General features: G+C 42.9%; 2 protein-coding genes across 7 annotated transcripts in view; one reads left to right on the top strand and one right to left on the bottom strand.

The window, feature by feature from the left end:
- The window catches only part of CTNND1 (catenin delta 1), a 45,942-nt gene extending 31,043 nt beyond the window's left edge, over nucleotides 1-14,899 (bottom strand). For all 6 annotated transcript variants that reach the window (XM_036862518.1, XM_036862520.1, XM_036862521.1 and 3 more), the window contains exon 1: nucleotides 14,684-14,899. The gene's annotated coding sequence lies outside the window, so the exon portion shown is untranslated. The remainder of the gene's footprint in view (nucleotides 1-14,683) is intronic.
- Nucleotides 14,900-20,924: 6,025 nt separating this feature from the next.
- On the top strand, nucleotides 20,925-27,430 carry BTBD18 (BTB domain containing 18). Its single transcript, XM_036862524.1, has 4 exons — nucleotides 20,925-21,009; nucleotides 21,177-21,252; nucleotides 22,159-22,323; nucleotides 25,365-27,430. Exons 3-4 carry the CDS (start codon nucleotides 22,200-22,202, stop codon nucleotides 27,428-27,430), a joined length of 2,190 nt encoding a protein of 729 aa, XP_036718419.1. The 5' UTR covers nucleotides 20,925-21,009; nucleotides 21,177-21,252; nucleotides 22,159-22,199.
- The last annotated feature ends 329 nt before the right edge of the window (nucleotides 27,431-27,759 follow it).

Here is a 27,759-nt window from a genome sequence, read left to right as displayed (position 1 = left end):
TTTGCCCTGCTCAATTCCTTATCATGTTCAGGGAAAACAACCCTCCTCCCTGCCCCAAGCCAACACTACACAGGACAAAGCTCAGGCCTTTAAGAATCAGCAGAAAGATACTGTGTGAAGATCTAAGGGTTCAGAGGGGCTGAGGGGATTTTCAAGATTCCTACTTAGCTAGTTTCTTCACTTTGGAGGCTGTGGATCTTAAAACTGGTATTATACTCAGCTCAGCTACGTGTGATACATCTCATAGAAAGCTTCATCATGGCAATCTGATAACCAACCTGAATTCAGTCAATGGAATATTCCCACCTGGAAAAACTACTTTAGGACACATCCTCTGTCAACTTCACTATCACCCATTTCTACTGTTTTCAAAGTCTTTCAAACTCTTTTCCCCACAAACATAAAGCTGATTTTTTTAAGAGGCCCCAAATAGAACAAACAAAGGCAGCAGACTCCACCCTACAAAGAGGCAGAATAGGTATCAGCAGATGCTAGGAGAAAAGTTCTCTACTTCCCTAGGGAATGAAAGGAGGCCCACTAGGAATTGCACAGTAGTGCTTGCAGCAAAAAAGGTCAACACAACAAACAGCTTTTCCTGCTCACTGCTCCCCCTGGAGTGGATCAGGGGCTGCAGATTTGGAACCTCATCAGAAGAGAAAGCCTCCCTTCCTGGTAAGGGTCCACAGCTGACACCAAGAATGGGATAAATGATACATTTTTCTGTTATCTTAAACAAGCCCACTAGACGTTAGCGCTAAACTTTAGAAGCAAAGATGCAGATAGATCAAGCTCTATTTAGCCAAAGATTCTTGAAATCCAAAACAACACCCTTTGCCCCCAGGGCTCAATTCTTGCATAAAGCGTAGTATAAGGCTCAGCACAGAGGTCTCAAACCAGAGGGACATTCCAGGCAACTAACTAGTAATACACTATCATTTCTCATCTTTTCTCCTCCCTTTATCCTACACTCCTTTCCCCTTCTTCTTGGATCTGCTAGAAGTACTCTGTGCAGAAGCCTGATTCGGATAGTACATGCTGATGCAAAAGGAGATAAGTCTAAAACAGCACAATTAGAAGGAATTAGTCCATATCTGGCTATGATATAACCAGATGGAAGGAAATGGGGCAGGTATATACACAATAGTCAGCCATTCTAGGACTGGACAGAAAAAAGAATATTTAGCAACACTACGTTTTAGAACAGAACTTAACAGCAGGGCCTAGCCACTGCAAACTCTATCACTGAAGTACACACACAAAAAAGTTACAGATCTCTTACCTAGCACTAAATCGGACTCCCGTTTTCACTCAAGAATAATTTTAAAAATTAGTTACAATTGTTGGTATTCTTATCCAATTCTCCCTTATTCATAGCCCAGGCCAAATAAATCAGTCAATTAAGTACTACTGTGTGAGATGGTTATATAAAAAGCAGATAAAAATAGTAGAGTAGAAGAGTTTTCTGAGATACTTAAAAAAAAAAAAAGAGGGTTATAAAAGACACACCCCAGACAGAACTGGACACACCCGTATCAGTGCTGCTACTGCTACTCCAAAAGGATGCTTAGCAGGTTCTCTGCCTCAAATTGAGTAGGTGAGACAGAAACTGCAAGCTGACTCAGAAATATAGAAACCCCACAATGGAAAGGAGGGAAGGAGACCAGTATAGCCAACTGATCGCAATTCAGCACAACTTCATCAAAAGTCCTGGTCTAGGGGCTTCCCTGGTGGCGCAGTGGTTGAGAATCTGCCTGCCAATGCAGGGGACACGGGTTCGAGCCCTGGTCTGGGAAGATCCCACATGCCGCGGAGCAACTAGGCCCGTGAGCCACAATTACTGAGCCTGCGCGTCTGGAGCCTGTGCTCCGCAACAAGAGAGGCCGCGATAGTGAGAGGCCCGCGCACCGCGATGAAGAGGGGCCCCCACTTGCCGCAATTTGAGAAAGCCCTCGCACAGAAACGAAGACCCAACACAGCCATAAATAAATAAATTAAATTTAAAAATTAAAAAAAAAAAAAGTCCTGGTCTACTTGTATCTCTGGCTGTTTGCAGACATTTAGAAAACCCAACCAAGGGAATAACAAATGGGTAAGGAGAAAGTCAATGGAAGGGCCCAAGACTTAAGCTGAATACTCAATGGTTGGAAAAGTATGAATCTGTTTTGCTATATAACTTCCCACATACCCCTTTCTCTCCAAGTCAGGGCCAAAGCTGAAAGAACTGGAGGGAGGGGAGGCAGAGAAAAGAATGCGATTGGGAAAAAGGTTTTGCTACATTCCAACTAGCCGACATCCCACATAGCATTAAGAGTGCCCAAGAATCCAATCCCACTACTGAGAGTTGCTAGGACTCCGCTAACACACATCCAATTCCTCTACCACCCTCCCCCTAAACACCCTGAAAAGCAGCATAATTGAGATAGCTTGATGAAGTCACCAGCTGTTTCCACCACTCTCCCTCCCCCCAACCCCAGAGACCACAGTTCAAACTCACATCAAACACGTAATACAATTGGCCAGTAGGAAGGAGAAGCCAGAACTAAAATAGCAGGAAGAGTGCCAACTGGCCCCACTTAGAAGGAATGCTTTCTTGGCTCAATTTAAAATAAGAAACTTTTGTCATCCACTCCCCTCTGCCCAATTATGTTCTCCTTTCCACAACCCACCCCTCAGTGTCAAATGGATTTCAGTTTCTTCCCTACAACTCCTTGATCTATTTTCAAATGTCAGGGAATACAGGGGAGGTATAAGGTTGAATGTAAAATAACGTCTGGGAGATTGGAAGCCTTCCTGGACTGCAACAGCCAAACCTAGCACAGGGCTATCACATAAGGGCAAGTAGACAGGAGCCCACACAGCACCCATCACCACGTTTCAAGCAAGGAAAGAAGGGAGCAAATGCTTCTGCTACTGAACATTGATGATAACCCTATTTCCCATGGAACGGACAGCCAGCTGAAGTAGTAACGCGATCAGCCCCTCCCCCACCCATATTCTAAGTTGACCAGCATTAGCCAAGGAGGAAGGGAAGGAAGCCAGCACTTCCTTTTCAGACAGGAAGTAACATTGGCCCTTCCTGTCGAGTTTTAAACAAATTGTCCAGCTGAGTTTCAATGTTAACATCCTCTCCTGAATTTGTTCCACAATTTCAAAATGGAGATATGGTCTAAAAGTTTCCCTTCCCCCTAAGAGGCAAGTCCTCAATTCCATACTAAGTGCTGGCAGAATCCCCAAATCAGGCGGTGACATCTGTAATTCCAAAACAATACAGGATACAGAGGTAGAAAACTTCAAATTAGCAACCTTCTTACCATGTCTACTACCATGAGCTATTCTTCTCTACTTCTTATACTAAGTAAATAACCACCCATCTGAGAAATCATATAGACATGTAGCTTAACTCAAATGTTCAGATTTTGTGGTCCTCAAGCCTAAGTGATCAGAATCACCTGGGAAGCTTTTTTAAAAATACAGTCTCCCAAATCTACCTCCCCATCCCTCATACCTCAATTTCTGAAGGGAATGCCTCAGAATTCATGTTTGCAAAAAGCCCTCAAAGTGATTCTGAGAGTCAGCTATTGGGAACCACCGTACCGACCTATCCCAGGCAACCTTCTGACCACCACATTCCTCTCCCAAAAAGGGCATTAGTTATAAAATACATTTTTTTGGACCTGCTTTACTATTCAGCAGACAGCTCATTATTCAGTCTGGATTTGAAAGCATGGATTTAAATATATAAATGGCCAGAATGACACAATCCTAAATGCTATATTCTAGACTCAGAACCTAAAAGAAAGAACTGTCTCACTTTGGAATCCTGAGTTGCTACAGTGGTGGACATCCCTATTTACACTGCAGATTGGACAACCCAACTTTTTTTTTTTTTAATTTAACATACAGAGCTGGAATTTTTATTTAAAAATACGAAAATCCAATCAAATCTTATTAAATATTTTTATAAAAATGAAACTATACACAATTCTAGGATTCAACGTTCATCTAGTTACCAATATAAGAAATAATTTCATACTGCATGCATGTTGTGTCACATATGTACATATTTAAGAGTAATACGAGTTATTAATAATCTAAAATGTTCTGTGCCACCATGTAACCTGCAACTGTTGTGAAGACAATGTGAGTACCAACTTGTAAACCCAGTTATTTTCTAAATGACTCAGTTTAACTTTCCTCCAAGGAACAAAGAGTTGTGCCACATTTTCAAAGACTGTTCCACATTCCATCCCCGAAGAAGTCCGAAGTCCTAAATCTAGCATTCAAGACCCTAGATAATTTTAGCCCAGCTGACAAAAGAAGTAACCAGAAGCTCTGGATTCAAGTGTTACCTCTGACACTTATCCAAGTCACTTTAACTTCTGGTTTGAGTAAGGGCAAGTGAGTAGCAAGATGTTTTTAAAAGAGGCATAAAGAGAAATATTTCCACAAAGAAGCATGTCACTGAAGACTTAGGAAAGAAGAATGGCATTGAAAGACATACTTTCAAGACAACTGCAAACATCTACAAATGCTGAAGTAATACACATCAAGCAGTTATTTAAAGCAACTTCAAAATTTGGGGGAACCTGATTGCCTAGAGTATTTCCTGCAAGATGATATACAGTTACCTGACCAAAGGAGAAGAGGATGGAAGGGGGAAAAATGTTTCCTGATTGAGGTCATCGCCCAAGGATGATATTAAGTAACAGAATGACAACTAGATAGTTATAATTAAAGAGAAGAATAGAGGGTAACCAGGTCAAGTTCTAGGGCTACACTCCAAACAGAGAGAGACAGAGAAATTCTTTCACTGAAGGACAGGCTAGCTAAACCAGAAATCTTGAGAGGGAAAGTAAGAATGGGTGATTCAAGACACAGCTACTCTGGTAATCAAATATCCTTTTACTTTCCATTATGGGGTTGCCACAGAACATCAATCACTAAACAGCTGGTGCTTCTTCTTCAATCCCACCAAAGCCAACCAGGCCAAGTGGTTCAGCAGTATGCTTTAACAACCATTACTGCTTAAACACACATATAGAAAGGAAAAAGAGACAGTTAGTTATCAGGATTGATCATGTCCCCTGATGTGCAAGACAGAAATATGGATATGGTGACCTATAAAATGGTACCTGAAGCCATTTAATCCCAATGATTAGGGCTGCGGGGAAGCAGGAGCTTTTTAGTCTAATGAGCAAAACGAAAAGCAGCAGATAAGCGGGGTAGGCATAATATTTGGTCATAAACCAAATCAACAAATGTACTCAAAAGGAAACTCAATCTACTCAAAAAGAAGGCTGTCACTTCTACTATTCATAGAAATTTGAATCTGTAGATAAGAAGGTGGAGGAGAAAAAAAAAAAAAAGAAGGTGGAGAAATAGATTTCTCTAGGGAAGAAAATTTTGATCTCACGTCCCAAACACATACAAGCTCATTCTAAGTAGTTGCCTTACTTTTATCATTCTCCAAGACAAGGGTCATCAACCTATGCAAATTCTGCTACTTTGCAAATTATGTGCTGACTATACTCACATGCAACTTCTGCAATGGGACAAAGATGGAGGCTGGGCCAGGTGTTCCCTCAACTCCTTACAAAGGCTACACAAAAAACTGTTAACAGCTGTTGTCTCTGGGGTCTGAAGTGAGGAGACTTTTCTTTGTACCGTATAGTGCAGGAGGAGGTCCTATACTGTGTCTCCCCTTATCTCCAACACACACCCATTGGACCTCTCTGAACACGTCTACTGCCCCCATCTCTCTTGCTTGCTGGTAACAACCAGCCTCAGGGCCTTTGCACTTTGTACCCATATCTATGTGACTTCACTCTCTAATTTCTTTTAAGTCTCTTTCAAACATACCTTGTAAGTGAGGCCCTCCCTGACCACTCTGTATTAAACAACCTCACTCCCACCCTTGCACTTCTTATTCACCACCCTACATATTCTGATTTATTTTTTCCTCAATAGTGTTATCACACTCTGACTTACTATATATTTACTTGCTTACTTAATATCTATCTCTTCCAACTAGAATGTAAGCTCTGTGAGGTCTATTTGGTGTACAGCAGGCTCTCAAATTTCTTTTGAATGAATGAATGAAGATGTTTTACTTTTGTAATGAAAACAAAAAGTTAAATTTTAGAAAAATAAATCAGTATTATTTCATTTTTCTTTCTATACATTTTTTCTAATTGTGACCTTAGGCCCATCAGTTGGGGTCTCCAGTAGCCTTACCAGCAGATTTGGCTGACCTTCAGCGGGGCAGACATTCAAATGGCCAATTCTGCCCTGGTTTACAAAGTAGTCAACAGAGAAGAGAACAACAGAGAGGTTACAGAACTTCCCCCATTCCAACAAAGAAACAGTGGAAAGAAATCAGATTGGCACCAATTTCTCCATTAAAATAGACCACTCTGTTTTTAAAAGTGTACTGAATATACACCAGCTACTTTATTTCAATGAGATTTACTTCACTTGCAATGAAATGGGAACTGTAGGTGCCTTGATAAAAGTACTGAGAAGTTGACTTAGTTTCTATAACAATGTCTTATATCCTCAACCACCAGAATATATTTTGGTTTTTCAAATATAAGCTCCCTAAAACAAAAATCTTTTCACTCCACAAAGAGACCTCTCATTATGAGACCACATTCCAATATAGAACATGGGAAGCACACACAAAATTGACAATTTACTTTGGGAAAAGTAAGTATCTTTTGCTCTACTGTCAACTGAACCAAAATGAGTAATTAACTAGTAAATGTGGATGAGATTTGAAAATCGAAAAAATAAAACCTAATCTTAATTACTAGAAGAAATCAATCTTCTTGAATCATAACAATTAATCCTAATCTAGACCTAACTGAAATAAACCAAAAGCAGTATCCTAATACTTGTACCTTCACCACATGAAGTACAATTTATTCTATTTTAAGAACTAGAAATTTCTTCCAGGACTTCCCTGGTGGCACAGTGGTTAAGAATCCGCCTGCCAATGCAGGAGACACGGGTTCGAGCCCTGGTCCGGGAAGATCCCACATGCCGTGGAGCAACTAAGCCCATGCGCCACAACTACTGAGCCTGCGCTCTAGAACCCACGAGCCACAACTACTCAGCCCATGTGCCACAACTACTGAAGCCCACACGCCTAGAGCCCATGCTCCGCAACAAGAGAAGCCACCGCAATGAGAAGCCCGTGCACCGCAACGAAGAGAAGCCCCCACTCGCCACAACTAGAGAAAGCCTGCGCTCAGCAACACCCAACGCAGCCAAAAATAAATAAATGAATAAATAAATCTAAAAAAAAAAAGAAATTTCTTTCATATTACGTGTTAGTGAGGCAAAGTGATGCCCGTGAAGACCACCAATCTAAGGGGAAAAAAAGACAGGGGAGGCAAAAAGACAAAGGGAGACACCAAATAGAAAGGCGAAAGCAAACGAAAAGAAGAAAATGTAGGAGAATCAGTAGAGGGAAATGGGGGTTTAAAAAAATTATGGAGAGCTGGGTGAAGGAGTTATGATAGGAAGCTACGGAGTGCCAATAGAAATTAAGTTTAAATACTATTCAGAACACTAGTTTCATGGGTTATTTAGTATGAGGGAAGGAAAAAAAGAAGGAAAATCTTAGGCTGGAAGAAACCAAGTTTCCAGGCAAGGCTGCATCTAACACACGTGTATTTCCCACGGGCCACAGTTCAGCTTTTCCACATAGAAGAGCAGACCTTCTTCTTAGAGGCACACTTCTCACAGGAAGCACTGATGAACTCAAAATTTCTACAAGTCTCAGTTTAAATAAAGGTTGAAAATAGAAAATGATGTTTCCTGAACATAAAAAAGGGAGGTTTATTTCAAGAAAAGACATAGTAAAAAAAACTGCCTTCATTGCTATGTAACTGTTTCCTGTACATTCAAAACTAACGTTATCCTACAAAATCCTGGTTGGACAAGTGAGACGGCAAGGAAAAGAATCTGGTTCAAAGTCAAGAATAATAAACCCAAACAGAGCTTTTTCAACCCACTCTCTGCCAAAATTAAAGGAAGTTTATCCTTGGGTGCTAGAGTTCTGTCTCTTGTAGATACAAAAAGGTGGGAGAAACTTGTATTGCTGTTTTTTCCCCTAAAGTATCCAAGTCTCCTAAGAAATTACTGCAAGAGATTCAAGCTTTGCCACCAGCTTCTCTTCCCTCACTCACACCTTACTTTACTTTATTAAGGGTTACCCATTCCCCTAGCACCCATATTTTGGACAAACCTGCCCTGTAACTCCCCAAACCTGCCTATTGCTAAAGGCACTTGTTTCCCCATTAAAGAAAAATAGTTAGGCTATCCATCCAGGATGCCCATTTATTCTGTAATATAAGCATCTATATCCACCATAGTCTCAGGTTTTAAGACACCTTAGAGGGAACTTAGTCCAACAGACAAATGATGTTTGAGTTCACTTAAAGTATCCATTCTAATAGCAAACACAAGGTGTTCCCATGAGCTGGGCAACATCCTATGAATTTTGCACGTATTAAGTCACTTCATCATCACAACAATCCTATGAGATGGTTAATATTATTGTCCTTATTTTACAAACAAGGAGATCAAGGCAGAGAGCAATTAAACAATTTTCCCAATTTTGGCTAGTTAAGTGGTAGAAGTGGTAGAACCCAGGCAGTCTGGCTCTGGCATCCATGCTCTTAACCCTGCAAAGCTGCCTTGCCTCTCTAAATTTATGGAACACTGAGATTGGAAATTCCCTGTTTAGTCAGCATATTGATCAAAAAATACAGAATAATTAAGCATTTGTGGCAAAATTTTAACAATTGGTGTCAAGGTGAATGAAGGGTATATAGGAGTTATTGTGCTACTCTTCCAACTTTTCTGTAAGCTTGAAATGTTTTCAAAATAAAAAGTTAAAGTTTCTTTTATCATCACACAACGGCACAAGTTTTGTGAAAGTGATGCCCAAATTATCTGTTAGCCATCAAAGAAGGCTTTAAGAAAACTCTGGATCCTTATAATGTTCCCACTACATGCCTGATTTAAATTGCCCACACCGGGACTTCCCTGGTGGTGCAGTGGTTGTGGTGCAGTGGTTTAAGAATCCGCCTACCAATGCAGGCAAGACGGGTTCGAGCCCTTGTCCAGGAAGATTCCACATGCCACGGAGCAACTAAGCCCATGAGCCACAACTACTGAGCCTGTGTTCTACAGCCCGCGAACGACAACTACTGAGCCCACGTGCCACAACTACTGAAGCCCGCGCGCCTAGAGCCCATGCTCCATAACAAGAGAAGCCACCGCAATGAGAAGCCCACGCACCGCAATAAAGAGTAGCCCCCGCTCGCCTCAACTAGAGAAAGCCTGCGCACAGCAACGAAGACCCAACGCAGCCAAAATTAAATAAATAAATTTTTTAAAAATAAAATAAGGGCTTCCCTGGTGGCGCAGTGGTTGAGAATCTGCCTGCCAATGCAGGGGACACGGGTTCGAGCCCTGGTCTGGGAAGATCCCCCATGCCGCGGAGCAACTGGGCCCGTGAGCCACAATTACTGAGCCTGCGCGTCTGGAGCCTGTGCTCCACAACAAGAGAGGCCACGATAGTGAGAGGCCCGCGCACCGCGATGAGGAGTGGCCCCCGCTTGCCACAACTAGAGAAGGGCCTCGTACAGAAACGAAGACCCACCCAACACAGCCATAAATAAATAAATAAATACTTTAAAAATAAATAAATAAATAAATAAAATTTAAAAAAAATAAAATAAAATAAAATAAATTGCCCACACCACTCCAGAAAGGCTTAAGGACTCACTGGAGAGGAAATGGCCTTAAAAATGGGGAACACTGTCCCTGAACCAGAATAGTAAATGTGGGCCCTGTTCTCAATACTTAATATTTAATAATCAATAACATGCAATTCCAAGTAGACTTAGTGGGAAAAAATTACTTCCAAAAATACATTATACAATATAACTAAATACAAATTAATCCATACCCTTATATCCCACTTGTTAGTTCTAACCAGAACAGTTTTTCTTCCCTGCCTTCACAATCTCCCTGCCAGGCTATATCAATGCCCTCTATCGCAAACCTTGGAGGCAGCTGCATTTAGGCAGAGCAATCCCTATTTCAGCTTCTCAAAGCATTTAACCCCTTTTGCAAGGGAAGAGAACATGAAATCGCATACTGATAACCTATGGCTTGTTCCTTTAGGCAAATTTCTTGTTACTATTATTCCAAATTTCCCATGAAAATTAATTTGGGTTCTTAAACTCACAAACTTCCCACTTTGTGAACAAAATCTCCTGAAGTTTCACAGTGAAAGCAGTGAAAAAAGTACAATGATGCCCCAACATACTTTCTTTGAAGCACTGATGTTCAAAACTATGTTCCCAAGCTTTTTGTTTTTATTAACAAGTATAAAAACCATTCACTTCCAACACGGCTGAAAGCAATATTTCCCTGCTGCGGCCCTAATATGTTCTGGGTAACGAGTTCCTCTCCCCAAGAAAATGGCTGCATTTAAGGTTTCAATGGTTGAAGTTAACAGCTGCCTATAGTATGAAATGAACTGACTAGGACCCTTACTTTTTTCTTTTTTTTAAAATTTATTTATTGATTTATTTTTGGCTGCGTTAGGTCTTCGTTGCTGCACGCGGGCTTTCTCTAGTTGCGGCGAGCAGGGGCTACTCTGTTGGGGTGCTTGGGCTTCTCACTGCGGTGGCTTCTCTTGTTGTGGAGCACAGGCTCTAGGCGCGCGGGCTTCAGTAGTTGTGACACACGGGCTCAGTAGTTGTGATTTGCGGGCTCTAGAGCACAGGCTCAGTAGTTGTGGCGCACGGGCTTAGTTGCTCCGCGGCATGTGGGATCTTCCTGGATGAGGGCTCGAACCCGTGTCCCCTGCATTGGCAGGCGGATTCTTAACCACTGTGCCACCAGGGAAGTCCCGGACCCTTACTTTTTACACTATTATTTGTACCGTCTGCCCAGAAAGAAAACAGGACTAAAGAGAAATTAAAATTTTAAATCTTCAATTATTTCCAGAAACTTTATTTAAAAATGGAAGGTGGGAGATGTGTAAAAGGTTGAAACTACAGACTAAAGTTTCAAAATTACATTGCAATTTTATTAATCTTTGTTGAATTGCTTCCTATTTCAACTTCCTTTCAGCCTTCCCCACAAAAGTCCCTCACTGATTCCCATAGTGCCTATTTAACCAAAGCTTACTGAGCACCTCAATATATCCCAGACACTAAGATAGGTGCTAAGAGGATACAGAGGTAAGACAGTACCTACACTCAAGCAGGTCAGTACAGAGGCAAAGACAAAAATAAATAGATAATTTAATAGAGACACAGATGTAGAGAACAAATGTATGGACACCAAAGGAGGAAAGCGGGGGAAGGGGGGTGGCATGAACTGGGAGATTGAGATTGACAATATACACACTAATATGTATAAAATAGATAACTAATAAGAACATGCTGTATAAAAAATAAATTAAATAAAATTCAAAAATTCAAAAAATAAATAGACCATTTTAATACAGTGTGATAAACATTATTTGAACTACCTGCTACAAACCTCTCCCTGCAAGTTGGCAGTATCATTCCAAACCACATGCCAGAAAATTCTCTGGAAGAAGAAATTTCACTGCCAATCAAATGAAGTTTGAGACATTTCCAGTAAGTTTAAGAAATTAGAGGATGGGAATAGTGTGCATATGGAAAAACTCCTGTTCTAAAGATTGAAATAATATCCATTCTAACATATCTAGCTCCCCACCTCCCCACAGGCTTTATGGAAAATGGATTTTTTTACGTACATTACTCTAACACGGAGGGGGTTGGAAATCTAAATGAGCACTGACCTTCAGGCAAGATGAAACACTCCTGCCTCTAGCAAGGGCTCATTTTAGTTCTGGCTCGTTTCTATTCTCTGTGGAGAATGGCAGTGTTTTAGTGGTTAAGTCCACTAACTTTGTAGTTAGTCAGACCAGGGTTTAATCCTGGCCTTGGTCACTTACAAGCCCTGAAATTTTCAGCAAACCTCAGCTTCTCTGAGGCTCAAATTCCTTAAAAAACAAAAAATAAACCAAAAAACAAACAAACAAAAAGTTGTTGTAGGAAATTAAGTAAATACAATAGTTTATGCAAAATGCTTAGCACTCAGTAAAAAAACAAGGAGGGGGGTGGGGGAGGGAGGGTGGGCAGTTAGTAACAGGGGACCACCAGGTGCCAAAATAGAAAGCAATAAATTATTACAGAGCTAATCATTTTGCTATTCCAATTGAAGAGTGATCTATGCTTAATTTATTTGCATCCATCCTCTCTCACTCATCCTTAGAGAGCAACTACCTCATAAACCCAAGGCTGAATTGCAATTACTTGGAGGTTTTTTTTTTTTTTTTAAGATTTCCAATAGTCCCCATTTTTATCCTAGCTGAAAGAACATGTTCTAACCCCTCTAACTCTCCATAACTGGAACCCTAAGAAAGGCACTAGGACTCTAAGCACCCAAAGGAGGCCCCCACCTGGAACACTGCATACCTTAGTCATATAACAAAGAAACCAACAGCATACAGGAGTCAGACAAGGAAAGAAAAATCTGCACAACTCTTACTTACTTGTCTTTTTTTACCCCCAAACCAAAATGGGGAGCAAAACAAAAAATAAAAGATTTACTTATTTACACCCCTTATTATATTTCCTGGAAGAACTAGGAGAGGTGAGGTAAAAGACAAATCTTCCATCTTATCATCCAAAAGGCTCTAATAGTACACACCAGTCAAAACAATGCCTCAGTTCGTGAAATAGTCCTGGACGCTAGTTAACTAGGATGTTCACTGCAGCTACACAAAGCCCAGCATTTAAAGCTGGACCCAAACCACCACCACTCAGTCATCCAGAACCTATTTTCAAACTGCCTTTGTACTCCTTCTTCAGATTCCCTCATCCCTCCCCCTAAAGGTTGAGTGGGAAACTGACACTCTGGTAGCAACACGACCAATCCTCCAAAGATCCACCAAGAAACCCCTAGGCTGGGGTCAAGGCAGAAAGAGCATTTGAAAATTTGTTAATGAAATAAGAACTACAGCCCAACAAACTGTACACGTTGTCCTTTTTCTTTCTTTTTAACTGCACTTGCTATAATTAGGAGATCCAGACATTAAAATCTTACTGTAGCCCTTGCATAAATTATATTAAAAGAAGGAACAAAGTTCCATTTCCTCTGAAGCCACAACGTCACAAGAATGAAATCAGCTTTCAAGAAATACTCATGTCTGGAAAAGAAATTCAAGGAAGTGTTCTAGTCTAAAAAGAATTAAGGGGTGGGGGGTACAAAATCAGAGGATTATTATAGATACATACCAGTTTAAAGCTAATGAGCAGCTTACATATTAAGGCCCATCTTGTTACAATTAGGGCAGTATCTACTGCAGTTATAATTTTCAAATGATTCACATTTTCAAAGGGAGAAGGAAGAGAACATCCAGTTTTCAGCCACTGATGAGTTGGTTATATGGTTATCTAGCATCAGTATTTTTACAAGAATGTGTTTGCAAAACAAAAACAAATCTTGAAACTAAATATAAGATATGAAAGCACAGTCATGGGCCTTCAGATCTTAAAGGCTTCTGATTTCACGGCAAATTAACCAAATAAAAACCTCACCTCCAAAAAATAACTTTGTTTGGTTTAAAAATAAGAATTCCCCTTGTGCTTTCTCAAATGCATCCTAAACACTAAAGTTTGTGTAAGTGTTTTACCCTTAGCCTAACCTTATTTTAATCCAAGGCCCTTTCAGAGAGCACAAAGCTGGAAATATTTTCACATGTGCCACTTTACTCAGGTGAACTAAAAAGCATGATTAGAATTTCCTTATTCCTTTAAGCACATAAACCAAACGTTATCGTATATGCAGACTGAACATACGATACCTCCACAAATCTTTGCTAGCAAAGGTAGTTTTAGAAGGAAAGGGATGGCAATTCGGTTACCATGGATCCATTTATTTTCTTTTATGAGGCAAAGCAGGGAGGCGAAGTCTAGAAGGAGAATGAGGCTCCTGCCCACCACACCTGGAAAAGTAAAAAAAGGATCCACCCAGCAACAGCAGGGCTGAAACCGATCTGGGCCGTTCAAACTCTCTATGGGAAAAAATATCACCATTTAAGCTGCAAAGTTCCCTGCAAGTTTCCACTTCCACAAATCTAATGATAAAAAGGAGAAAGAAAAGTTTTGAAACATATGAAGAACCATCTGTATAACTAGCTTCCGACCCGGACAAATTCCTTTCCCAACCCACACGCAACATGCCAAAAAAACCAACTTCTGGTTTGGGCTCTGAAAACAGAAGTTTGTTAGCCTAACCTAGAAAAACATACATAAAATCAAAGAACACACCAAAATGTACATTTATGGATGCTCTCACCGTCCTGATACTATTCATCTCCCTATATTAGAGAGACCAGAAGTTTGTTTCTGGGTCTTGAACATTTTACTTTGCTTTAAATATGATAAAATACCAAAATTCCCCGAAATAAGTAGAAAGAAAAATTAACTGCTTAAAAGTTACCCGTCAGCATAACAGACTCTCCCGGTTTTAAATTCCCTCGGTTACCGTAAGACAAAAATTCAACTTGGCTTATTCTCCTTTACCCGTCTATACACATATTTTTTAAAAAGGCACACACCTCAAATGTGGACTTCTAAAAACCAGTCCTTTAAGAAAGAAAACCAAGGCTTCGTCAATGTTCTGAGAAAGACAAATCCAGCAAGGTAGTTGATTTTTCGCCACCTCTTCCTCCTTTCAGGATCTTTCCTGCTCTTCTTTCTCTCTCTCCCTCTTTTTTTTTCTCTCAGATCCAACACCTAAAATGGAAGTTGCACCCAGCCAAAGGCTAGGGAGCCTGGGTGGTGACAAACTGATCTGGCAGCCCTACCCCCTCGCTTTCCTAAGTGATGTCAGCCCCTGAGAACTTCCAATAGGAGCCGGGCATAAATCAGGGAGCTGATTTTATCCAATAGGAAACTTTATTATAGGAAATTAAAAAAAAAAAAAAAAAGGGGGGGGAAGAGCAAGAGGAGGAGAAAAAGAGACAGGGGGAAGTTTTATATATATATTTATATTTAAAGTGGAGACCTATATAATCTCTGAGGAATTACTGCAGAGCTGGGAGGGGTCGGGGAAGGGGGCTGAAGGAATAAGGGGTTTTTAGAATGGCATAACTAAGAACCTCGGTTCTCTTTGACGGTGGGGTTCTTGCTCCCTCCTTCCTTTCCGGGTGGGGAAGCAAAAAAGAGCTGATTTTATTTGCCTGCTGCTATTTGGTTTGTTGCTTTCTACCCCAAAGCATTTCCCCAAAGGAAGACAGGAAGGGAAGGAGCGTGAAATGCTAGAAACAGGACTACAATGTGTTGATTGGGACGGTAGGGGATATCTGAGGTAAACTCTCAATTTTATTGTTTTGGTTTAAATGCATTAGAGTTAATTAGAAAACCTAATGCTTGGACTTGTTAACAATTTTCAGTGTCTATACTTTCAACTAGAAGGAAGCTGAATCCACTAGGCTGTTGAGGAAAATCACTGTCTTCCCATTTGTCCCCAAATCAAAATAATGTGGGTTTGAGGGGGAGAGTAAATGATATCCAATAAATAATATATTTGGAGGAGACGAGAGCATGTGTAAGGAAAAGAAAATCTCATACCTAGAAAATTCAATTTATTTGTTAACTTTGAGCTTAAGACTGTCTAGTTCATACATTGTTTATGCTTGACCTAAATAAAGGATTATAGCAAGTATTCTTTTTCTGAATTAAGAGTTATCTTTAATATGTTCTTAGACTATTAGGCCATGAAGGACAGAGATTGAATTTTTTTTTTTACATGCTTGACAAAGACTAGTATTTTATGGTCATTCGGGGATTAGCTATGTGAAAATCATACTGATAAATTGAAACTTTTCTTTCTTACTGAAAAATCTATCCTGTAAACTGCTACCAAATGAATCTTCATAAAGTTTTCATAATCTAAAATAGTTAAGAGCATAGGTTCTGCAGTCAGACTGACTGGCTTCAAATCTTTCTCTGCTGTAAGTATACTTAATCAAGTAAATGTACTACATACTTTGTGACCTTGTAAAAGTTATATAATCTCTCTGTGACTCAGTTTCTTAACTATAAAATGGAGATAATAGCTATATCTCTTTCACAGGACTGTTGTGAGAATTAAAATACACATAAGGTTCTTAAAATAATGCATGGCATATAGTACAAACTCAATAAGAATGAGTTATTATTACCAATATCTACCCTACCGAAAAACTTTCAGTAATTCACCATTGCCCAATAATAGCAACCAATAAACGAAGCATCTATCACATGAGGGCACTTTGCACTCACTGTCCCTAACTTCTAAAACACCACCATGGAGATAGCATCACCACCGTTTAGAGACGAGAAAATCAAGGCTCAGCAAGGTTAAGAAACTAACCTGAGCTCATCTGGCTAAGGAGTAAGCCCCTCATCAGTCTGACTCCAAGGCCCATGCTCTTTCCATTACCTTACACTGTCTGTCCTCGTCTGTTTTCAAGATGCCATATTTACTCATCCAATACATTAAAGTAACACTTATTAAGCATAATCTGACCTTTCCTTATCTTTCTAAACTGGAATTCTGCTCCTCCTCAGGATGAAAGTGCCCTTCTAATCAGGTTTATCTGATCGTTACCCACCCCCTCGTATTTGGTCTATGGTCTCATATACCCTCATATTTGGTCTAATGTGGCCAAAAAGGACTTCTCTCAGAAGTGCTGGAAGATGTAACAGACATCACAGCACTTGTCTGATGGGGTTTAAACAAACTATAATAGAATAGGAAATGAATACATTTGACAGAGAAACAAACAGCCTTTAACTCTCATTGTCTAAGAATCTTTTCCTGTTACCTTATCACATCTTCTACCTCTACTTTCCATCTATTCCTAGTCCTACATAGCAAGTTTAAAAGCCAAAGATTAAAAGAAAAAAAAAAAGCCAAAAATGATTGTCAAAGGAAAACAATCAACACATATGTTTGTTGATTCACTGGTTCCTAGGTCAGAGCCATTATCTAGAATATGCTATGATTTTCTAGAGATGGACTAGTCTTGTTTCCTTCACACCACCACTAACTTGCAAGTATTTTGCCTTCCTTTTTTCGTGTGTATGTATGTGTGTGTGTGTTTTCCTGTCTCCCCCACCAGAAGATAAGCTCCATGAAGGCATAAAAAATGTCTTTCTAGTTTATGGTGTATCCCCAGAGCTCAGCCTTGTATCTCATATTTAGCAACAGATGAATAAATGAATGAAGTCTGTTGGCTTACTAGTTATATAATCCTGGACAAGCCATTTAACATTAATGAATTTGTAGATAACATTCAAAATAAAATTATATACAAGTCAAAAAAGTTAACTCAGTGGTGAAAAAGTTGTTAAATTTTAAATTTATCTCAAACAGCCATCTCCAAATAAAGAATCACAAGGATTAATACTCACTGAGGGAAAAACTGTTTATACTCAGTGAACAGAAAAAAGACTAGTTCCTTCTGGGTTATTTTGAGCACCATCCCACTCTTCCAGACGTCAAGGATAATGAAATAGACAAGTTTCCTGCTCTCAAGTTTACATTCTAGTTGGGGTGGGGTGGGGGGGATGCGGTTGCAGAAGATTAACAGATGTCAGATGAAACATTATGCAGAGATCAAAACAGACTGATGAGAATGACTTGGGGCTTGTTCTAGACTGGATGTCAGGGACAGTCTCTCTGGACAGGTGACATTTAAGTTGAAATCTGAATGGTAAGAAGCAGCCAACCATGAGAAAATATAAGCAATGGCAACTACTAATGCCAAAGCCCTAAAGTGTGGGGCTGAAACATACTGGATCCAGCAGAGCATGTTGGAAATGAGGAGGGAGGGATAGGTGGGAATCAGAATGTGAAGGGTTCTATAGGTTAGAGAAAGGAGTTTTGATTTTATTCTTAGGTGGAAGAAAGCCTGTGGGGATTTTAAACAGCAGAGTGACGTAATCCAGTCCACATTTTGAAAAGATCTGGCTGCTTATGTGCCAAATGGATTAAAGTAGGGGCAAGAGGACTTCGCTGGTGGTACAGTGGTTAAGAGTCCGCCTGCCAATGCAGGGGACACGGGTTCAAGCCCTGGTCCGGGAAGATCCCACATGCCGCGGAGCAACTAAGCCCGTGCGCCACAACTACTGAGCCTGCGCTCTAGCGCCCGTGAGCCACAACTACTGAGCCCATGAGCCACAACTACTGAAGCCCACGCACCAAGAGCCAGTGCTCCGCAACAAGAGGAGCCACCGCAATGAGAAGCCCGTGCGCAGCAACGAAGACCCGACACAGCCAAAAATAAATAAAAATTTAAAAAAATAATAATAATTTTAAAAAGTAGGGGCAGGAGCGAAAGCAAGGAAATTAGTTTGAAGGTCAAGTTGCAGTGATATGGAGTTGACTACAGTGATAGCAGTAAAAATGGAGAGAAGTCAATGGATTGAGGATGTGTTCAGAGATACAGGGTTGTTTTTGTTTGGGGCTTTTTTTTCTTTCCTTTTTTGCTTTTTGGTTTTGTTTTGTTTTGTTTTTTATGCATGGAAGACTACAGTCAGTGCTCACTCTTACAACTCTCAAAGTTTAACTGCTCCACCAACAACCATCATCACCACGTACACACAAAGAAAAGATACCATAAAATGGTGAAAGATTAGGGAAGAGCCGTGAAATAAAATTATACTTAAAAAAGAAGTGTTAAAATTATTATGTAGGGCAGAGCACTGTGCTGTGATGGCTCTACTTCTAAAACAGATTAAAACTATAAATGCCAAGGAGAAGAAATTTTTAAAACTCCAACTCCAAAAAAAAAACTGGCTATCCATACAAAGGAAAACAAAACATTTTTACTCCTTTCTACCCTCTGATGACAACACATTACCATCCAAAGTTTGTCATTTTTGAAGCCCTGCGTAGGATGGCCATTTATCATTCCCTTTAGAAAATCTACTAACACAAGATTTAACTAAAATTGGATTAAAAAAAAAAAAAAACCGAACATAAAACCAAGAAGTGAGTCCTCGCTACCTCTTGAAAATTAATCTAATCCTGATAACAATATATTCATGAGGGGATGTAATACTTATATTTTCTTTACAACCCCGAAGAATCACCTATAGTGGTATTGCACCTGCATAATCTAGTCTTGATTCCACAGTAACAGAGGCGCGAACAAGTATTGTCCTGCCTTTTTTTCCTTGCTTGCTCGCTTTGTGTGTGTGTGTGTGTGTGTGCGCTGACAACATCTAAAACCTGTCCTTCTGCTAAGTTTTATGTCCTTTCACGAACTGCTACCTCTTCAAAATATGACGGCAACCAAAAATGTCTTCTGTTCCTTGTTTCTTTCTTCGTCTTAAAAGCAGGAGCCTCAAACTAGGGAAAATATTACCTGACTTGGAAATCCACCCCCACCCCCCATATTTCAATCAACCACCTCAAATCCTTTTTGAAAAGGTGCAAAATATCAGTAAAGATACACTTGAGCGCCCTGTACTACTCACCCCTCTACGTTTTGTCCGTGGGCAGGTTCCCCTTCTCTTAGACATCGTCCTTCCTGCCTCCAGTTGGCCTCCGCGGGGGCTGCTCCGGGCGAATTCACCACACTTTGTCCCCAGTGGTGTTGGATTCAGCCGGCGCCGTCCAGTGCTGGACATCACCTGGCAGCGACCCGAAGCCGGAACCCGCGTCCTAACGCGCACAGGGCAGAGAGAAGCTGTCCAGATTTCTAAAGTGGCTTGGCATTCTCTCTAAATGTTTAATCTCGAGATCTTTTAATTTTTGATATCATCCCTGAGAACAGCTGTTTCCAGTCGGGAAGTGTGCGAAGGAAATCAACACCGGTGACCCCCCCTCCAGACGGAAAGTTCTGCCACCCCCTGGGTCACGAGGTCTCCGAGATGTGGGGCTGGAGTGGAATCTGTGAAAAACTTGAATTCAGAAACTAGCCCGAGGACCTTGTTCCAGAACATTCCTGGCCTTAGGAGACATCTAGTGAGAGACATGGGGGACAAGGTGCGACTGGAGCCATCCAGAGGCCTTCTCGTCCATTACGGCTGGGGTGCTCTTAGTGGGGCCGAGGCCATTCGCAGCCTCCTCAAAGGGAAGCCGCAGGTGCCCTTCTACCACCTTGGAGCCTGCCCCGTTGGGAGTCCTGAGCCTCTTTTCCGTGTGTTTTCATCGGGTACAGAGGACGAGGCCGGCTTCCAGAAGAATTCCTTCCGAGCGGGCCCTTCCCCCTTCCTCTCGCAGCCCTGCCGCCTTCCCGCAGCCTCCAAGTCCCTCGAGACTTAGCCTCCCGCCCAAAGCGCTCCTCGTCCTGTGATTGGCTCTTTGAGGAGCCTCTGCCAATGGGGATAACGTATTCGGGCAGACGTAAGCCCGCGAGCTGGGGGAGGAGGAAGGACGTCGGGGCCGCGACGTGCGGTGAGCGGAAACGTGGTGCGAGGTGTGTGGCACCGGCCGCGTGGCCTCAGGCCCTCGCTGTCACCACTTCCCAGTGCATAAGGATCCCCGGGCCTGCGGCAGGACGAGGGCACCAGGGAGTGGCTGCAAAGCCCGTGCGGCCGGAGGTGACGGTGTTGGGTGAGCCTTGAATTAGGGCCTCCGCGATCCCCACGCTCCATTCCCAGAAACCTTTGCGCCGAGAGCTCTGTCTTCAAAGGAGTTGGGCCGAGGCGCCCAGCTTTGCAGGGCCTTCCCTGAAGCCCTGCTTGCCCCCGCCAACCCCGATTCCCTTGGTTCTGGACGGGGAGAACCCTCAGGACGTTGTGCAGCTTTGCTAAACCCCACCCCCACCCCCACCCCCAGCCCCGTCCCGCGCCAGCCTGGACCTTGGGAGGAAGCAAGGCAGGCTGGACCGAGGACCCAAGCGCGGAGAGGACAGCAGGAGCACCTCCTGCCGCAGAGCTCTTCCAGGTTGGGTCTGGGGACAAGGCCCAGGGCTGGTGGATTGGGAAGCTTCCCCAGGGCCTACCTCTGGGCCCTTGCAATAGCTGCCATCCTCCATCCCCATCTCCCTGGCTGGGATGGAATTGAGCCTACAGTTTCTTAATTTACCTTTCCACTCTTTTCTTTCCTGATAGTTTGACGTGAACTGTTCGGAGCTTCAGTGCCACCTGACAGAAAACTGCGTGCCAGGGAAGGAGCACCGGCTGTGCAGTGAGTGTGGGGATCTCAGTGCAAAAAAGCTGGAAACGTAGTGAGCCTGAAGTCAGAATACCCAGCTTGTGTTGGGAGGGGTAGAACGCTTAATTATCCTTGCTTTATTGTTAGCCAGAGAACTGACCAGATTGACAAACCGAAAGGCCAGATTCTTTGCCAATTTCCAGGTGGAATCAGGCTCACTTCGGTCAAGAACATCTGAACCCACGGTGGCAATATTCTTACTGCTGTGAGAGACCTTCCCACCAAGTCCAACAGCTTCTTTTCTTTACTGTGCACCCTCTGCTGGTTAGTGTGATAGAGTGAGCTCAGGGAAAAGAAGGTGTGTACGACTTCCTAGAGGTCATTTAATACTCCGTGGTGTTTTGTTAAAATGTGTTAAATTGGGGAAGTATACCCATGAAACGGTGCTCAGGAAGAATATGAGTAGTGAGCAGTATAGGAGTTGGGTTTCTGGCAAATGTGAATGAGGAAGGTTTAAGGATAAGAACAACTCCATTTTTGGAGTGCTAGTTTCGTGTCAGACACTCACAGTACTAAGCAATTTGGTAAAATTGACTCATTAAATCTCTAAAACAGCCTTATGAGGTAAGTACAGTACTGTTATAATTCCCATTTCCTAGATGAGAAAAGTAAGACTCAGAGAAGTTAGGTCATTTACCTGAAATTATACATCTAAGCTAATAAATAACAGAGCTGAGATTCAAATCTAGGCTGTTTCTGAGCTCCCACCTGTAACCACTAGGATATTCTTTCTTAAGATACCCTTGGCACAGTTCCTGGACTTATGGTTCCTCAACTCATGCTTTTGTCTCCCACTTTCAAAATTTCCCTGTCATTTCAAAGACAAAAAAAAAAAAATAGGTATAATCGTGCTTCTGAAAGGTATTATTTCACCCACAGGAATCTGATCCATGAAAACCTAGGTTTGTTAAGAGACCAACATGTGCTCTTCTGCCAGTCCCAAAATCCTATACAGGAATCCCCGGTTCCTCCGGCTAGCTTTTCTGCAGCTTCATCACCAGCAACAGAGTGGTGTGTTCTGTGATGTCCTTCTGCAGGCAGAAGGTAAGAGACCAGTAGGGACTCAATTGAAAACTCACCATAGACTAAGATAAAATGACTTCAGGGCCAAGCAGTGCAGGAAAAAACCAGGAAAGTGTGTAATTATCGCCTTTGAGTACTGTAAGCTATTTGGTAAAGAGCTTGGCTCTTTCTAGGACAGGTACATTTTTCAAGAGTGAAAGTGAGATTATGCTCCTTCGCTTAAAAAATGAAACTAAAAAAAAAAAAAAAAACTATAAAAAAAAAAAAAATGAAACTAATTACAAAGTTTTGTAAGCATAGAAATTCGGTAAAACATGGATACACCGTAGTGGGATGGTTGTGAACATTGAGTTAACATACGTAGAGCACTTAGAACAGTACTTTTAATGTACTAGGCACAATGTAACTATTAGATGATACTATTACATATTTTCCTTTTTTCTTGTTTTCAAATTGATGGCTTTTATTGTTTTGTTGTTAAACCTAAAAACATATAGCTTATTTCCACCCCTTCCCTTTACACTTGAAATGTTAAATCAACTTGGGGTAGAGCCTGGTATAGTGTAAAAGGCCTAAGACTAGGAGTCCGAGTTTAAGTCCTAGTTTTGTTACTAACAGTAACAAATGAGCAAGTAACTTCACCTCTTTCCAGTTCACTTTCTTCATTTATCAAAAGGGATTATGACAGCCAACATTGTGTAACACTCTACAGTTTGCAGAGTACATATAGCACAGTTTAGTGTCTCATTTGATTCTTATAACAGCCTTGTGAGATGGGGAACGTTACATGGTTCCAGCTCATGGTTCCAGATGAGCGAATTGAGGCCTAGAGAGTTAAGTGACTTGTCTCTTGGTTCTCTTAGGAAGTGCAGAGTTGGGATGCATTCCTTAATTCAAAATAAACATAAAAAGTATCAACTGCCTGGTGTATGCTAGTATACTTTACTAGCATGGCATGTAGTATATATGAAGATAAGTCCATCCTCGTAAGGAAACCGTGTAAAGGGGAGACGTTCCAATAACCAGTGCATCCAGGTAACTGGGCAGTATAATAAATAACATTGGGGTAAGTATAAGCTGATACAGGAGCACAAAAGAGGAGCATCCTTCACAGACTTGAGTAGGTTGGGGGATGGGTGTTAGGGAGAATTTCTTGGAGGAAATAACCCCATAGGGGACTTCCCTGGTGGCGCAGTGGTTAAGAATCTGCCTGCCAATGTCGGGGACACGGGTTCAAGCCCTGGTCCGGGAAGATCCCACATGTCGTGGAGCAACTAAGCCCGTGCGCGACAACTACTGAGCCTGTGCTCTAGAGCCCGCACGCCACAACTACTGAAGCAGGCGCGCCTAGAGCCCGCACTCCGCAACAAGAGAAGCCACCGCAATGGGAAGCCCCCGCACCGGAATGAAGAGTAGCCCCCGCTCGCCACAACTAGAGAAAAGCCCCTGCGCAGCAACGAAGACCCAATGCAGCCAAAAAATAAATTAAAAAAAAAAATCAACTGTTAAAAATAAATAAATAACCCCATAGGTGAGTTGTGAAGGACAAATAGAAGTAGGAGGAAATGGGGTAAGATTTTCCCAGGCAGAGAAAACAGCATGTAGAGATGTACACGTGACCAGGGATTTGCGAGTGGTTCATTATGGCTAGAGCACAGACTATAGGTGTATTGATCAGAGGTGTGGCTAGAGAGGTCAGCAGGTCTGAAGTGTTACACCAAGGAAGTTGGTCTTATCCTAAGAACGCTGGGAAATGTATTTAAAGGTTTCAAGAAGGTCCTAACTGCTTTAGAAACAGCACTCGGGCTGCAATGAGAAGAATCATTAGATTGTTACTGAGCCCAGATAGGAGGCTATTTTGGAATCCAGGAGAGAGGGAATGGTGGCCTGAACTAAGGCACTGAGAATAGAAAGAAATACATAGTTTATGAGCTATTCAAGAAAATTTACAAAACTTGCTGCAGTTAAGAGCATAGACTGTAGCCCTGGGTTCAAATCTTGTCCCTGCTCCTTAACTGTAATTGTGGGCATGTTACTTCACTATGCCACAGTTTACTCATCTGTAATGACAGCTACCCCACAAGGTTGCAGCGAAGATTAAATGAATTAATGCTGCTAAAATCCGTAGATGCCTTTCACATAATAAGGACTCAGAAAGTATTAGCTTTTTTAAAAAACTTAATGTTTGACTAGATGCAGTGGGTAAGAGAAAAGAATCAAATATGACTTCTGGTTTTCAGGCCTGGGCAATTGGATGAATGTGCTATCTTATTTTGAAGTAAAAACTGGGACGTTTTGGAGTGTGGGGAATGGTGAGTTCACTTTCTAGAAAGGTTGCGTTGGAGGTACTTGTGGGACCTCCGTGTAGTCATGCAGGCTACGGCATGCTTAATATCTCAGAAAAGATACCTGGGCAGATGTAGAATCTGGGAAGCCTCAGCAAGCCTTTGCTAACTGAAGCCATTGGAGAGACAGAAATTGCCCATGAAGTGCCCATAAAATGAGAAGGTTGTTCAGGACAGTGGATACCAGGCAGTGGAGAGAGCTCAGGAGAGAACTGAGCCCTGATTATCCATATCCAGAGCTCATGATCTTTCTGTTAGACCACAAGCAGCTTCTATACAGTTTTAAACTCTTGTGTGAGTCAAAAACATTTACTCAGCAAGTATTTGATCCCCTACTTTGTGTCAAGCACTGGCTATACTTCAGTGAGCAAGACAGACACGGTCTCTGTCCTCTCAGAGCTTACAGTTTAGTGAAGGAGATGGACGGTTACAGCGCAGATGGCTGAATGCTATGATAGCTACAGAGCATCTAACCCAGACAGGGGGTAGGGTGGGGGAAGGCTTTCTGAAAGCCTAAAATAGATAAAAACTGAGTTAGCTAGGTAATGGCACAATGTTCCAGGCAGGCAGAAGAAATAAATTTATCCTTCTACTTGAACTTCTGTGGAGGGAAATTGAGAGAAGAGGCAGCACATTTAGGTAGTCATGTCTGTGCTTAACCCATGAACATGCCAGTCGGCATGAGACAGATAACAAAGTGTTTGGGTTTCCCTCCAGGCGAGGCAGTCCCAGCCCATTGCTGCATCCTTTCGGCCTGCAGCCCCTTCTTCACAGAGCGCCTGGAGCGGGAGAGGCCAGCTCAGGGTCGGAAGGTGGTGCTCGAGCTGGGGGGCCTGAAGATCAGGACACTTAGGAAGCTGGTGGACTTCCTGTATACCTCAGAGATGGAAGTATCTCGAGAAGAAGCCCAGGATGTGCTTTCTGCTGCCCGTCAGCTCCGTGTATCTGAGCTAGAATCCCTTCAGCTAGAGGGTGGGAAGTTGGTGAAGGCCCCTCAGGGTCGAAGACTGAACAGGGAGTGCCTACAACCTCCAAGTGCTGCTGCCATCTCTGCCAGGGTGGTGGCATCCATCCGCCGCCCTCGAACTCCACTGCCTGTTACCCAGACTCCCTGTCCTCTTGGGGCAGTGAGACTGAAGTCCTCGGGGAAGGAGGAGGGGGCCCAGGAGAAGAACAACCGACAGAACACAGAGAACTTGTCTGGCACTCTTCTGCTCAAGAGGAAGGCCAGAGCCTGCCCAACTCCACAGGAGAAAAGCTCTTCACCGTCAAGCCACAGTCAGGGACCTAAAGAGAACAAAAGTTACCCTGCCCTTGGTCCTACAGCACTTTCCCCACCCAGCTTGTACCCCTCTGTGGACGAGCGACTATTGCCCAGAAAGATCAGGCTGAGCCGCGCAAAGCTGTCTCCTGATGTCTGTACCTCCGAGCCTGCCAGCCTTTTAAGTGGACCCAGCTCAGTACCCCCAGCCCCTGGCCGGCGTCTTTGGCGGCAGAAGAGTATAAATAAAGAAGCACCAGAAGACGAGCAGAAAACAGGGCGAACTAGTCCTCTACATAGTACCCCGAGCCAATCTGGTCTTGGAAAGTCGGGTGGGAACAAGAAGCGGAGCCCTGAAGTCAGGGCGTCTAACTCCGACTCTGCAGAGGAGGGGCAGGTTGGCAGAGTGAAACTTCGCAAGATTGTCAACGGGACCTGCTGGGAGGTAGTTCAAGAGCCTCCCCTCAAAAGCTCTCAAGACAGCCCTCAGATCCCAGAACCTGAAGACTCGGAAGAGCCTCCAGGGACTCAGCCGTCCTCAGGTAACGAGCAGGAAGTGTCATCTGCTAGCACAGACCTGTGTGAGGACTTCCCCACGTGCTCTAGGCTACAAGGCATTCTCCTCTCTGCTGGCCACTCCCCATACAACCCAGTGGTGAAGTCCGAGTTCGGGTCCAGTCCAGAGCTGATAGGGGAGGCACCGGGATTGGATATTGACTGCAGAGAGCCCTATGCATCTGACACAGCCCTGCTCGGGCAGCCGTGTGAGGCTGAGGAGTACCGAATCACGAGTGCTGCTGCCGCCAGTGAGCTGGAGGAAATCCTGGACTTCATGCTCTGTGGCTCAGACATCGAGCCACCCATAAGGTCTCTGGAGAGTCCCCGGGCTGAGGGCTGCAGGACCCCTAGTTATCACCTGACAGAAACAGGAAAGAACTGGATTGAAGGGGAAGAATGGTGTTTGCCAGATGTGGAGCTCTGGCCCAGGGAAATCACAGGATTGGAAAAGGAACCTGCTGGTGAGAACAAAGGGCCAATTGAGCCTTTTAGCCCCCTTGTCATGCCCTCTGAGAACAGAGAGCCAATTGAACCCCGCAGCCCCCTTGTCATGCCCTCTGAGGTGAGTGAAGGGGAGGTGCTTTCAGTGGGAGGCTCCTGGACTGCAGACCTGGAAATTCCCAGCTCCCAGCCACTGGATGGTCAGAGAGACAAACTTCTCCACCTCAACTCCCTTAACCTTCCCCAAAGGTCCTATGGGGACCTCTCACCTCCCTGTTCAAGCTGGTTGGAGACTGGGCTGGAAGTGTCCCTAACTACGGATGAAGTATTATACCCTGCTCCAGAGGCAAGCAAGGAGGGATTTGGCAACTCTGAGTTGTTGGATCCACTTCCTGCTAGCCCTGAAGAGGAAGAGATTGATGTGGTGGACTCGATGTCAGAGGGGATTGTGCCCATGAGTATTCCCTCCGTGTGGCCCGACCCTTCCTCAGAGTCAGAAACAGAGGTGGACATACTAACGTAGTGGAGTGGGGAGGGCAGGTTAGAGGGAGTGGGCGGGTGGGAAATGTTGGCTAACAGAAGGTACACGGGCGGGCTAGCACATGCCCTGTCCTCTTAGCACAAGAGGCAGATATACCCCAGCTCTCCTTCCCTCCCCAGGCTTTTGGAGGCAGGCAAAAATCGTTCCATGAGTAGAAAATTATGAACTTGAACCACCTTACCTCTTTATAATCTATTTTGCAGTTAGTGACAAGTGAAACAATAAACTGTGTGTCACAACTCTAGTGGGTCATAGGTAACAGCCAAAGCCAGGTCTCCCAGGTCAAGAGGCATCTAATAACTGATTGAGGA

This window comes from Balaenoptera musculus, chromosome 8 (genome assembly GCF_009873245.2).
Source record: "Balaenoptera musculus isolate JJ_BM4_2016_0621 chromosome 8, mBalMus1.pri.v3, whole genome shotgun sequence".
Classification (NCBI taxonomy): Eukaryota; Metazoa; Chordata; class Mammalia; order Artiodactyla; family Balaenopteridae; genus Balaenoptera; species Balaenoptera musculus.
This window is presented reverse-complemented; position numbering and strand designations above follow the sequence as displayed.